Source organism: Ascaphus truei, chromosome 4, assembly GCF_040206685.1.
Source record: "Ascaphus truei isolate aAscTru1 chromosome 4, aAscTru1.hap1, whole genome shotgun sequence".
In the NCBI taxonomy this organism is placed as follows: Eukaryota; Metazoa; Chordata; class Amphibia; order Anura; family Ascaphidae; genus Ascaphus; species Ascaphus truei.
In genome coordinates this window covers 240,440,561-240,455,827 of record NC_134486.1, presented here as the reverse complement: position 1 = coordinate 240,455,827, position 15,267 = coordinate 240,440,561, and the positions used below count along the sequence as shown (strand labels likewise).

Below are 15,267 nucleotides of genomic sequence, written 5' to 3'. Positions count from 1 at the left end.
GAATGTCACTTGGGAAAAATTATTGAGGTAATGAGAAACCCTTCCCTACCATGGGTCATCATGTGTTAAAGTTGGGAAGCCCTTGGCAGACTTTATTGTGCCTTGGGGGGGAGGGGGTGTTATTCTCTAGTGTGGTTTACTTATTCATGTTCAAAAAAAATAAAAAAAAATAGAAATAGAAAAAATAAAAGTGTATGTACCTCAGGTACTACTTTTGCCCAAAAATTGAGCATTCCAATGAGATGCATAAAAGTTCTCTGCCAATGCCACAGACTTATTTCTAAATCCTGTCATAAACATGAAGATTTGTTGAATTCTCGAGAGACATGATCTTTTCTTGGGTGTTGAAAAGTACTCCCCATAATCTCAACACGGATGGAAATTGCTTTTTTAAGGACCACCCCAAAACTCTGAAATAAGCTCCCGGCAGCTTTAAGATGGCAGGATGATTTTGCTTCCATTCAGAAACTAATTAAAAACTTTCCTTTTTAAACAAAGCATGGAAAAAAACAGACCTTTCTACAGTGGCAGCCAGCTTTCCTGCTCCCGTTCGTGTTTTCACCCTTTGTTGGTCTTCGTAGTCGGTCCCCCTATATATTTTCGATATGTCCCGGTTCTATGTCTGGGATGGTTATCCTCCATAATTTCCTACACACGCTGTAGTACGGAGAGATTTATTAGAGAGTAGAGCGCTAGACAAAGTTCAAAATAAATAAATGGAATGGCCATAAGCCAAGTGTGGTTTCCCAGCACATAAAATCTTGGATACTTCTGGTGATTTTCTTTGTTGGAATACGTAGGCAAGTATCATTCAGGCCGAGAAAAGGTAATCACTCTGGTTCTATAGCTACAATGACCTCAAAGATTCAATCTTGAAATGAGGTTCAACAAGCAATTGATTCAGCTTGGTCTAAAACTGGCCTGAAATCAGCTGCACTTTTTGGAAGCAGGATAATGAGATAGATTTCTCTAAACTACATGATGTTCTGGTGAAGAAATTCATGAATAAAATTAAGGATTTGTGGGACTCTCAGTCTCTAGATGGGTTCATAAAGACTTCAGGAACTCTGCCTTCTATTGAAGGGCCCGGTGATCCCTCTACTTGGTCTCCCTTTCTACAATTGTTATTAAGACCAATACTCAGGATCTGATAGTAGGCCTGGCCTGTAATATCAACTTTCCTAGAACCTTCTCCCATAAGATCTGGGAGTTCCTGCCGTGATACAATTCTTCTCCTGAGGCAGGAAACAAAATAATCTGTGAAAGGTAAGGATATAAGCTTCCAATCAGAGGAATTGTTCGCGGACCAACTTCTATGCTCTGCTGACTTGGCTGACGTTGCCAAAAGCCTTGTAATTTCCAAAGAAACATCACCAAGGAAATCTATTCATGTGCATCTCTGAGCATAGCAAAATCCTTCAGGCTCCTCAGTCTCGATGTGCCTGTCATTATAGCCTTTTCCAAATCGCTACACCAGATTCTGACCGTTCTAATTATGCAGGCAGTTACTTCCGCCGGCTTTCAAGTTGCTCCAAACGTGGAGAATGGTTTCTGCAGAACCCATTCCATGCTTCCACCTTTTGGAATAATGAATGTTGAGAACTATGTGAGAAATTCTCTAGAGGAACCCCTCTGCATAATTCCCAGTTTCTGAGAAATCACTATAATAGTACAAACAGCTACACAGAAAGGGGGGGGGGGAAACACACCCCCACAACCAAAAGACAGACACCAAAACAGGACAAGCATCACTGGACATATATACACACACACACACAACAACAACAGACACCAAACTTCATCTCCCTCTGGTAACAGCTCTTTCCTGTCCCTACTGTTCCCTCCTGTGGTGCTGGGCCCTGTCCTCAGGCAGTGCTGGACATGCTCCAGACACCTCCCCCTAATGTATGTACAGTATGGATATCTTTATTTCTATAGCTCCATCCATGTACATAGCGCTTTACAGCAGTAATACACGTGACAAAATAATATGAGCCATAGGAATAAGTGCTTCAGACACAAAATAGTAAACATTAGAACAAGCCAAACAAAATGGAGGAAACTGCCCAGGCCCCTAGCAACCCCTCTCATTTTCCCTGCTCAGGAGAAATCCCACAGCACCCTTCTTATACTCCCACAGCAACTTAGGTTACCGCAGAATACCCGTTGAGAAACACTGCTCTTGGCGTTTATTACTCTAGAAGAGTAGTGGTTTGTGGAGCTATTTTTTAAATTGCTGCATCAATATTTGGGGGTGTCTCCCATAGAGATGAAATTGGCTTCTGGAAATTGGTAGATTTTCTTATAACAATTTCAGAAATAATCTCTTAACTGGCTTGGCCCATTCTTGAAACACCATGTCTGTTACAGATTGGTGCATTGAAAAACACCGGAACATCTTGCGGGACCCCAAAGTAGCCTCATCTAGTACACCCATCTCTTCTTGGTATCCTGAATATTTAGTGACACACACACACCTAAAATGAGGTTGTCAATAGCTTCTGGTTTAAAAGAACCAGATCTCATGCTCTTCACCTTCTTCCTCAGAAGTGAGATTCCTGATTTTCTACAGGAGAAAAGGCAGTCAGATCTGAACAGGGATGGATCCTCATGTTCAGCCAGCGATGTCAATGATCTTGATTTGTTTTGCAAACTCTTCTTCTTCTTGCATCCTCTGCTGAAACAGCCTCAAGATGCTCCATAATTGCATTTTTCATCCATGTAAAATAAATCTGTTATGGCATTTCTTCTAATGTGGCTCTTTTAATGCAAAGTTTTCTCACAATTTGCTCGGATCAGATATTTGGTCCTAGTAGACACTTTGTGTGGGGCTTATTAGAGCTGCCAAAAGAAGCAGTTTTCCCTCTTAGGGTCAGAAGAGGCAGATTTATACAAACATCCTGCAGCAGAGGTAGCAAAAACAGACAGAGGCAAACATCCATAAAGCAGCAGTCTGTGCTGGTCTTTTTTTGCTGTTGCTTATTATTACTTTAAAGGTCTCCCCTAGAGTCATTGTAGTCTATAGGTTAACCATGGTGAACTCAGAAACTAGAGATTAAGAACATCATATATGTGAACACTAGGAAAGTATTTTTTATTAAATACAAAAGAGCATTACATGTTCAGGGGGCTATTAACATTAGAGAGAAGATTTCACCAGGCGCTCCTGTAGGTGTCCTAGACCAGGGGGGCGCAAACTTTTTTCCCTGCGCCCCCCTGACGGCTGTCCCCTCGCTCCCGCGCCCCCCCCAACCCCAACTTACCCGCGCTCCGGCGTAATGACGTCACGTTGCCATAGCAACGTGACGTCACATGACCTCGCAGCGTCATTTTGACGCCGCGTTGCCATGGCGACGACGGGAGGAAGCCGCCGGAGCCACGGGTAAGTATGGTTTACAGAGGCCCTGTAGCTCCCCCGGCACTTAATTTAAGTGCCTTCGGGAAGCGCGCGGGGCCTCTGTAAACCCCGCGCCCCCCGTCGGCAATCTCGCGCCCCCCCTGGGGGTCGCGCCCCACAGATTGCGCACCGCTGTCCTAGACGTGCAGTAATATACAGCACTAAAATAAACAATATATATAAAAAAAAATAATAAATATAAAACAAAAATATACAGACGTGACATATTGCTGCTCAACCCTCGCTGGACCTTCCTTGATGATCCTCTATTCGTAATGGTTTGGAGAAATCAGGGAGCGCAGGACACCGATGAATACATATAAAACATAAAACAAGGAGAAATAGTGCAACACTGTGTGGATAGTGATACCTCTCAAAGAGAACAGAGAGATAAAATGAACATACAGTCATGCATGTACCATGAAACAAAAAGGCACTGAGCCTTGTAAGTGGTAACCTCAGCAGGTCACGCAGATATGCATATATCTGTGTGTATGACACCTGCACACAATGTCGCTAAAAAGATATACCCAGTATAATGAAAAGAAAACTGGAACCAGATGGATAAGAACAGTGAACTGTAATCACAGAAAAAAAAGAATACAAATAAATGTGGCAGGCAATGGGAACTCACAAGAAAGCCCCATACACGGGCATAGGATGCTATCCGGGAGTGGAGTGAGAACTGAGTTGTGACACGCTGTCACGGAGGGTCCGTTGCGCTGGCGTCTCCTCTGGTGTGTGCGTCACTAGTCTTCCGGGTTCTCCTTCCTCTCGCGATAGTTCCGCCTCACGTGATGGCTTTACAGCAGCGGTGCGCAAACTGGGGGTCGCAAGATTGTTTAGGGGGGGGGGCAGGAAGCAGCGGCGATATTGCCAGTAGCAGAGGAAAAAAAGCCGTCTGCAGCTGCAATTTTTCTTTTGGCCATTAGGTGGCGCTGTGCTCCGCTGTGCTACAGTACACAGCAGCATTTCCTTGCTTCCTGTATCAGCGTGTGTGACATGGGGAGAAGGGGTGAGTAAGACTGGCACATGGGGGGTGAGTGAGTGGCACATGGGGGGGAGTGAGACTGGCACATGGGGGGGAGTGAGACTGGCACATGGGGGGAGTGAGACTGGGACATGGGGGGGAGTGAGACTGGGACATGGGGGGGTGGGAGAGTGAGACTGGGACATGGGGGAGTGAGTGTGAGACTGTGGCATGGGGAGGGTGTGAGTGGCATGAGGGGGGTGAGAGTGTGAGATGGGGAGGAGGGTGAGAGTGAGTGTGACATGGGGAGGGGGGGTGAAAGAGCTACATGGGGATGGGGATGAGAGAGACACTGGCAGGAGGGAGAGAGACACACAATGGCTGGAGGGAGAGTGTGAGAGAGACACCGGGTGGAGGGAGAGGCAATGGCTGGAGGGAGAGGCAATGGCTGGAATGAGAGTGAGAGACAATGGAGGGAGGGAGAGGCAATGGCTGGAGGGAGAGGCAATGGCTGGAATGAGAGTGAGAGACAATGGAGGGAGGGAGAGGCAATGGCTGGAGGGAGAGGCAATGGCTGGAATGAGAGTGAGAGACAATGGAGGGAGGGAGACACTAGGGGGAGGGAGAAAGAGAGAGAGACACACGGGGAGGGAAAGAGAGTGGGGGAGACACTGAGGGGAGGGATAGAGAGGGACTGGAGGGGGAGTGAGAAATACAGGGAGTTGGAGAGATTGGAAGAGGAGTGTGAGACTGGAAGAGGGGAGAGAGTGAGAGACAATGGGTGGAGGGAGAAAGAGACACACTGGCTGGAGGGAAAGAGAGTTGGGGGGATGGAGGGGGAGACACTGAGGGGAGGAATAGAAAGGGACTGGAGGGGGAGTGAGAAATACAGGGAGAGGGAGAGACTGGAAGAGGGGAGAGAGGTCCTGAGAGGTTCTAATGTGGCGGGAAGAGAGAGATTAATAATACAGCAGAAATGGGAACGCTATTAGACAAATATTATAATATTTATTTTTAAGTTATGTAGTTTCAGCTATAAATACTTTTTTTGTAGACGCGTGGCGGGGGCGTTACAAAGCTGGTTCGACCTCAATGGCTGAACCAGCTCACGTGCACTGACGTCATGTGATTTTGATTACATAAGGCAGGGGGGGCCCGAGAAATTTTATGGATTAAAAGGGGGGCTCGGCATAAAAAGTTTGCTCACCCCTGCTTTACAGTCCCCGGATGCAACTGCGATCAAGCCGCAAGTACCAGAGACTAAACGCGTGGAAGATTCCGCGTTTCGCTGGTCGCTTCGTCAGGAGTCAATGGTAGCTTGCTATTGGCTGATGATTATTTATGACGTGGCGCATCCAATCACTGCATAGTCTTCCGTGCATGTCTAATCAACTTACATCAATAAAAAGCTCTCTATAGTGGCCATGTGGGTTCACTACACAGTTCATTAATCCTATGTTACAGCCAATATTTAAAAAAAATAATACAACATTTAACTTTATTTAGACAAACATATTATGCCTCATTAAAAACTATCTCATATAAATGGTTCCTAGAAGTGAGAAAAAAATCAATATTAGAATACATTCAAAGACATTATAACTGTTTTATCTAATTAGGAGGAGAGAAAAGAGACTCATCTCATAGATGGGTAACTTAGCAAACAATCCTAGAAGAAATTATTAAATAAATTAGTTAAAAGCTAAGTATATTTAAAAAACTGATGTTTGTTAAAAATTCATAAATATGCACTTGGCAATAAAACAAGTTATAGAAATGCAGTGATATCTATATCAAGACCATGGGGTTCGAGTGTCTTTAATTTGAAGATCCAGAAACTCTCTCTCTGGATGAGTCTTTTTTCTCTGTCTCCCCCTCTCCAATGCTTCTCGACACACTCAATTGCCTTATATTTTAAACCAATTGGGTTTGCGTTGTGCATCATTAAAAAATGTTTGGGAACACTATGGGTAAGCAGTTTTTTCTTGATATTACCTATGTGTTCAAGAATACAAACTCTTAATGGACTAATTGTTTTCCCTACATATTGGAGGCCGCAAGGGCACTCCAATAGATAAACTACAAACTCTGTTCTGCAATTCGCAAATTGTTTCATTGGGAACACTTCCCCTGTTGTTTTTGATTTAAACTCCTTTTTATCAGTAGAGGCAAAAGTGCAGGCCTTACAGGAAGTACACTTAAAGAACCCTTTTGGCCTATTGAGCCAACCATCTTTCTGTTTTGTCTTGAAAGCACTTGGGGCTAATTTTTTCTTCAAATTTGAAGCCTTTTTAAAAATTATTTGTGGTCTTTCTTCCAGAGATTTCCCTAAAACCGGATCCTCTTTTAAAATATACCAGTATTTGTTTATAATGTTTTTTATTTCTCTCGCCTTTCTATTATAACTTGTTATGAATGCGGTCTGAAAGTTTTTTTGGTTCCCTATCTTAGTTTTTGGCTGAAGGAGAGTATCGCGATCGATTTCATTTGTTCTTTGTAGGGCTGATGAAACTATTGATACATCATATTTTCTTTCTAAAAAATTTCTTTCTAATAATGCTGCCTGACTAAGGTAATCACTGTTCTTATTACAATTCCGTTTAATACGCTTCATTTGTCCAAAGGGGATATTGCGTATTCACCCTGGATGGTGGCAGCTGGATTTCAAAATGTAGTTATTTGCATCCACTGATTTGAAAAAAGTCTTAGTATGGACCTTTTCATTTTCAATAAAGATAGCAAGATCTAAAAACTCCACCATTTTCTCACTGTACTTGGTGGTAAAATGAAGATTAAGATTGTTTGTATTAATATACTCCAAAAAGCGATTCAAATTTGGTTCATCTCCTCTCCAAATAAAAAAAGATATCATCTATATATCTATGCCAGAGGACCAGGTCCGCACCAAATGGGTTCTGGGACCAGATATTATCCGATTCCCAGACACCCATAAGCAAGTTGGCATAGCTAGGTGCGAACCTGGTCCCCATGGCCGTGCCGCACTTCTGTAAATAAAAACTTCCATTAAAAGAAAAATAGTTATGCTCCAAGATAAAAGCAATACTTGATATTAAGAACTCCACTTGATCAACAGCAAGACTAGAGTCACCCTGTAGGGTTCTTCTTATTCCATCAATCCCTTGAGTATGGCTGATAGATGTATACAAAGATGTAACATCCAACGTCCCTAAAATGAAGCCATTTTCCCATTTCGTTTTACTTAAAATATCTAATATTTGCATTGTATCCCTGAGATATGACCTAGTTTTAACTACATATTTGTTCAAAAAGACATCAATGTACTCCGATAGATTCTCGGTGATTGACCCAATACCTGATATGATTGGTCTACCTGGAGGTTCCTGCAAATTCTTATGTATTTTCAGTAGAAAATAAAACACAGCTACACAAGCGGCACACTTTATTTGAGTGTGGCTCATTCCGCAAGCCGGGATATGTCCCGGCTTGCGAGCCGCACTCCCTCGGCGTGCCGCGCATCACCGATGCGTGGTCACGCGTCATCGGGTGCCTGTGCCGCCTGTACGCGTGCCCAGGGCTCCCGGAGGGAGCCCGGGTGTCGCGCGGATGTGAGGACGGCGGCGGGACGTTCCGGGGGACCCGGCGGACCCGGTGAGGAGAGGGGGAAGCCCCGATCGGCGGGCCTCTCCTCCGAGGCTTCGGCGCGTGCCCGGGACATCCCGGCACGCGCCAGGTTACTGTTGCGGCCGAGACCGGGCAAATGCTCAAATAAACTCGGCCACGACAGTATTGTTGGTTTGGTCTTACTAATATAATCAAATTCATCTTTACTCAGAATTCCACATTGTTTCCCATCCAATAAAAATCATCAGCCAATAGCAAGCTACCATTGACTAATGACGAAGCGACCAGCGAAACGCGGAAGCTTCCACGCATTGAGTCTCTGGTACTTGCGGCTTGATCGCAGTTGCATCCGGGGACTGTAAAGCCATCACGTGAGGCGGAACTATCGCGAGAGGAAGGAGAACCCGGAAGACCAGAGACGCGCACATAAGAGGAGACGCCAGCGCAACGGACCCTCCGTGACAGCGTGTCACAACTCAGTCCTCACTCCACGATAGCATCGTGCCGCATCCTATGCCCGTGTATGGGGCTTTGTGAGTTCCCATTGCCTGCCACATTTATTTGTATTCTTTTTTTTTTCTGTAATTACAATTCACTGTTCTTATCCATCTGGTTCCAGTTTTCTTTTCATTATACTGGGTATATCTTTTTAGTGACATCGTGTGCAGGTGTCATACACACAGATATATGTATATCTGTGTGACCGGCTGAGGTTACCACTTATAAGGCTTAGTGCCTTTTTGTTTCATGGTACATGCATGACTGTATGTTCATTTTATCTCTCTGTTCTCTTTGAGATGTATCACTATCCACACAGTGTTGCACTATTTCTCCTTGTTTTATGTTTTATATGTATTCATCGTGTCTTGCGCTCCCTGATTTCTCCAAACCAGGCTATTAACATATGAATTAAACTCATATAGGCTTTGGGAGAGGGGGGGGGGGGAGAGAAGAGAGAGGTTGCTTCTGTAAGATCTGCCTTAAATTTGTTTGGCAGTCTCAGGGCTGAGCACCAGCTCTTCTTCCTCCAGAGCGGTAAGGAGTGCCCGGTAACCCTGTTTAACACGATATCAGGGAGAGTGGAAAAAATCTAAGGATCTGTTCCTTCCACTGCCGTCGAAACGCTCCAGTGGCCCCAGGGACTTTGGCATACCCTGCCTCATGAAAATAAACCAAAAGTATGTAGGTGGTTAGGTAAAAGGACCCTACCTCCCAACTGAGGTATGATTGAATGCCTCCTACACATGTGAGCTATTGATTCTGTCTAACCATGAGCTGGAGGAGGAGCCTTTATGCATTATGTTCAAGTTGCCATGGACACCAAGGAGAGAAATAGGTCACCGAACCTGCTACAGAACCTGAATACCAGTATCCTCATTCACAGAACAGGAGCAGGCAATACATATTTCAGTTTATGCTAAACCCTTTGTTACAAAATACGCCTGCAGAGCAGCATGTTACAGATTCCTTTATTAGTGAATGGGTTAAGTCAAACATCTCCAGATCAAACAAGGCATTGGTAAAGCTAAACCCACCTGGCTTTAGATGTCCATTGCGGCATGGTAGGTTAGTACTCACACTACAGACCTCCATTTGCGGGTTCTGACCTTGCATATCTGCTTGCAGCTTCGCTATGCAAACAGAGGAGAAGGGGAAGGAAAGAAAATGAACATGAAGGAAAAGAAAAAGATGAATGAAATAACAGATGTTGTAGACTGCAAAATATTCTGGGTAGAACCTGTGTCTGTTTTTGTGAACTGATTTACTCATGCTACATTCTAAGCCTGCGTATAAGTATATGCTGCAGAGTGTCTAAAGAAATGACTGTGTATTAAATCTCATACAAACTACACAGGGCTGTACAGTGCTATATTGTTCATAGCAAACGTTCCTTTTAGGAGGAAAACATTTTATATAGGGTCACTTTTTAATAAAATAGTAGGTAACCAGGAAATTCCTTTATGTATATTTTTCAGGGCACAGAAGGTAAACAAGTCTAAAATGTGGAGATCCATAAACCTGAGCCCTTTCTCTGCTAACCATTTATTCCTACTGCAATGGGATTTTTTTTCTGATTGAAAATAACTTGCTGACATTGCGATTTTGCATGTATGTGCAATACATACATTATAACTTTTCTGTAGTATGCAAAATGGTATATATGCAATGTCACAGAAACATCAATCTTAGTACTATAAGATAGATGTGCAGCTTCTACATAGCTTGCAGATGTCAAAACCAGGCAGATATCCAGACTAGAAGCCTACGTACTGTATGCAGAGGTCCAAGATTTTAATCGCAAAAAAACAGACAATGAAAATGGGATTCCTTTTTATGTACAATACAAGCAGGTGCAGAACAAGTTACCTAAAACACACAAAAAATAATAATAATAGTATATGAAGGGATATAAATGCATCAAATATGCACCAAATACCAGTACTGACAAAATTTGTATGGAGAAGAACATAAAGTGTTTATTTAATCCATAGAAAACAAAGTATACCCAAACACTTTATATTATTCTTCTCAATACCGGTGCTGACAATGTGTATATAGTGCATATTTTATGCACTTGCACCCCTTCCTACATCTACCAGTTTACGTGGCACAGCAGCCGGCCTACATAGGCAGTTTTTTTCTGCTGGGTGCGCCCATTTACAAACTATACATATTGAGATATTTAGATTCAGCACATATATAAATAAATAATTTAACAAAAATCCATGATGCTAATTTTTTGGTTACATATAATTATTTACCTTATTTGATACAAGTTGTCCCCCAGATCTGAACCATATTACTGAAAACAGAGGTATTTTGACGTTCCCTTAAAAGAAATGTTCTCTAGGAGGAACAATATAGCCAATATTGGGGTCAGTCTCACTAGCGGCCACAAGGCGATGACATTGCAGAGCGATTCCAAGTGGAAGCTCCAATCTGGGGCTCTCCAGAGCTTTGAGAGTCATGGTTCAGTGCTAGAAGATCCTCAATTCATGTAAGGTTATTTTTAAAAGATTTTTTGAAATACTTAATTTTTTTTATGGGGGGACGGACGGGTGTGGGGGGGACGGCCGGGTGTGGGGGGGACATCCGGGTGTGGGGGGGACAGCCGGGTGTGGGGGGGACAGCCGGGTGTGGGGGGGACAGACGGGTGTGGGGGGGACAGACGGGTGTGGGGGGGACAGACGGGTGTGGGGGGAACAGACGGGTGTGGGGGGAACAGACGGGTGTGGGGGGGACAGACGGGTGTGGGGGGGGACAGACGGGTGTGGGGGGGACAGACGGGTGTGGGCGGGACAGACGGGTGTGGGCGGGACAGACGGGTGTGGGGGGGACAGACGGGTGTGGGGGGGACAGACGGGTGTGGGGGGGACAGACGGGTGTGGGGGGGACAGACGGGTGTGGGGGGGACAGACGGGTGTGGGGGGGACAGACGGGTGTGGGGGGGACAGACGGGTGTGGGGGGGACAGACGGGTGTGGGGGGGACAGACGGGTGTGGGGGGGACAGACGGGTGTGGGGGGGGACAGACGGGTGTGGGGGGGGACAGACGGGTGTGGGGGGGGACAGACGGGTGTGGGGGGGGACAGACGGGTGTGGGGGGGACAGACGGGTGTGGGGGGGACAGACGGGTGTGGGGGGGACAGACGGGTGTGGGGGGACAGTTATTTTATGCAGATTCTTTTTTTTTTTTTTTTAGTTAATTGATCATTCCACTGCATTTCATTGGTATAAGTTGGGTATTATTCTGTTCAAAAATAAGACTGTCCTCGTCCAACTCACGTGAATATATGCGTTCCACAGCACAGTGAAAGCATCAGGTATCTTTGATATACGCAAGTATATTTAAGGCAAACTAAATGATGAAAGTTTAACAGACAAGACACGGTGTAGATAGACAAAGCAGCAGCAAAAAGTAGTAGGCCGAATTAGAGACAAAGAAGAAGTATGCAAGCAGAGAACGTGAGTCCATTCACATGCCACAAAGAAAGCACTGATCGAGCCAGTCATTGCACGAAGAGGAAAAAACATGCACTAGTCATCATCTCAACACTAGAAATGCATGTTTACGTTATTAAGATATAGTGTGAGATATCTTGCCATATACACATTTATCATCTAACAACTATTTATGCAATTGTGATTACTTTGTTAAAGCAGCAAAACGTGAAATCTTACAGGGGTTTTTTTTCTTCAATAAATAATTTCTGTAGTATTAGATAGTGACTTTTTTTTGTTTTTATTCAACTCTAAATGCCATTTTAATGAGTTTTAAAGCATCCTTTGATTTATATAGCAGGTTTTAACATACCACCCAGGCATGCAAGGTTTTGTAACACTTTCCTGTTTGGGATAATTTGTTGCAAATGGTCCCAGGAGTTGGAGCTACTGTATAAACTGTAACAATAGATAATATTACCTTAGTAATATAAGGTTACATTGTAGCTGTTGAGTTACATTGACAGAAGAAGCCATTATGTTAGGCACACCATCAGGATTTTGACAGATTTATAACAGTACCAAGTACCAAAACGATTAAGCAGCGTCACAACAAACTGAATAGGAGCTAAAGAGTGAAATCCCTGGGTCGCTGCCAAACCCTGAGCAGACACAGGACAGTATTTACTAAGCAATGTTATTCGATAAGACCCCTTCATACGCCGGGGGAAGACACCTTACAGCCCATTCACTTGAAGGTTTTTGCTCAGCAAATCTACGGCAGGCATAAGTGAATAAAAACAATATATAACGATATAAATATGAACAAGTTTGCTACCTCTTGTAGGAGTGTGTCTGTGTGTGTACATAGCCTTCAGAGTGTGTTATCAGAATTAATGTAAAAAAAAAAATAAAAAAAAACCGTGTTGCATAATAAGCAATATTAGCCGACTCAGCTGCTAGACCAGGGGAGGCCAACTTTAGTCCTCAAGGGACACCAACAGGCCAGGTATTAGGGATGGCCCGCTTCAGCACCGGTGGCTGTCATTCTGATTGAGCCACCTGGGCTGAAGAAGGGATATTCTTAAAACCTGTTGGTGGCCCGTGAGTCCTGTGTTGGCCACCCCTGGGTTAGACAAATACCACGAGAGAGCATTTAGAGGGCTTACAGAGTAATCACTTTGTATACTAAAATAATATTATGAAAAAGTGAAATTCAACATGTACAATAGCAACATACGGTTATCCCCATCCACATAAAACCTTCTAATAGAAGAAACACTTCTATAGCTCACAGTTTACTTCTCCATTTTTTTACATTTTATTTATTTTAACAACTCTTTCTGGTCCTATGGCGCTTAACTATTAGGGGATATGTTTCAAGTGTTGCAAACTTGAGCATTGCCCCAAAACCGGTATAGATCGTGTTATTTGACTATGTACTACTACTAATAAACTTAATTTATATAGTGCTTTTATCCCAATGGGACTCCAAGCCCTGCACAGTTACAAAAATGAAAGAAGAAAACTTTTAAGGTTATAAAAAGAGACCAAATCTAAGGAAAGATACAATAGAGGATGGGACTGTACTGTAGTTATTAAATGTTGGACAGGTTGTGGTTCATTAATTAAATGCTTGGGTAGAGTCCACAAACCAGGGGAGCAGAGGACAGGTACCGGGGAGAGAGGAAGAAATTGACAGAGTAGTAGAGACTTCTGCTTGACAGAGAAACGCGTTGAGAGTTCGCAATGGCCCCATCGTAGACTCAGGAGAAGAGCCGTTTAGAAGGAACGTCTTCCAAGTTATCTAGTGACCAGACCGGATCCAGGAAGTGACGTCATCGGTAGACGAGGCTCCGTCAAGGGTGGCGAGAACGCGACTCATCTCGCTTGTAGGAACAACCGATTTAGCACTACCACTCTCTATATTGCTTTAACCTGATGTAAGCCTCTAATTCAGAGGGTCATTGGTGGGCTTTTATTAGCCGACAAAGTTTTACTACCGTCTGCACTATCATTGCCTTTTCCTTTCTGGGTCACCGGTAAGAGTGAGACAGTCACCTCATCTGCCACAAGGAAATGCCCGATTACTCCACTGGTTTGTGAGTATAACCATTAGAGATTTTACTTATCTATACTTTTGTTTTGATATACTACTCTATGTCAATTTCTCCCTCTCTCCTCGGTACATGTCCTCCGCTCCCCTGGTTTGTGGACTCACCCGATTTGGATATTGGAACATATCTGGTTCAGGGTCAGAGTGTAAATATATATATATATTTATTTTTTTCAATATACAGGCAGTCCTCGGTTACCCAAAGGAATCCGTTCTGGAAGTAGCGTTGGATAGTGAAACCGTTGTAAAGTCAGTCCCATGTTAATCAGTGGTGGTGAGCGTTGGATAACGCATTCCGGCGTCGAAAAACGGCCCATAGGGTAGCATTGTAAAGCATTGGATATGCGTTCATTATAAAGTGAAACGTTGGATAACGAGGACTACCTGTACTTGAGTGTATTCACTAACACTTGAATGCACAGTGTTTTTTTATACAATTGATTTATTATTGTTTCACCATATGACACAGTGTCACTTGCTGGGTTGACACATCCTTTATTTTTTGCATGTGGATCCTGTATTAGGATTCACATTTAATCACGCATTACACCCACGTTTGAGCGCCACTTCTGATCTTTTGTACACTATGGGTAAACAGGGAGCCTGTTTTTACAGATTTACAGGGGCCTCTCAAACTGTACTGTATGCATCATTGTGGTCTGCTCCATTTGTTGCTCCAATCTGCTCCACTTGCACCATGAGAGTTTTGTAGGAGGGAGTCAGCACAATATGAGATGTATAAAAAGTTTCGCCTATAACTTGTGCAGTGTTATCGCTCAGCGCCAAATAAATCCACCATGGTTAGGTGGCGTTGGCCTCTACACCAGAGAGAGATTTGTCAAATGTAAGAAGGAAGATTTGAAAGATTCACACATTTTGCTGCTCCCAAATTGAGACAGATGCTTCATATTTGCAGCAATTTGCACCATTTTTGATACATATCCCCATTGCTCTGTATATGTGGATTCATTTCCCACTACCCAACTCAAAGTTATCAGAATGAAAAGCTACAGCATTTACTGTAACAGAAGGACTATGAATACTTGTCATTTTGTCAGCCTGTGCTTGTGTTACAGCTTCAGCTTCCAGTGATTACAAGTTTGGTTAGAAGCATGCTACATATCAAAAAGTGGCACCGATACACATCCAACCGTTTGGCGCCAGAGACAAGCAATGCATTGCTCTTCAGGCAGCACAGATATTAAGATCCAAGCTGAAGTCATGCATGCTGTGATAGGAT

General features: G+C 43.7%; 1 protein-coding gene across 2 annotated transcripts in view; it reads right to left on the bottom strand.

Moving 5' to 3' along the window:
- The window catches only part of SPAST (spastin), an 84,235-nt gene that overhangs the window by 36,099 nt on the left and 32,869 nt on the right, over nucleotides 1-15,267 (bottom strand). The window contains exon 4 of one of the 2 annotated variants that reach the window (XM_075597088.1): nucleotides 9,506-9,601. The exons of the other annotated variant lie outside the window; for it this stretch is intronic. Within the exon in view, the coding sequence (XP_075453203.1) occupies nucleotides 9,506-9,601 (96 nt within the window). The remainder of the gene's footprint in view (nucleotides 1-9,505; nucleotides 9,602-15,267) is intronic. 2 annotated transcript variants of the gene reach the window in all.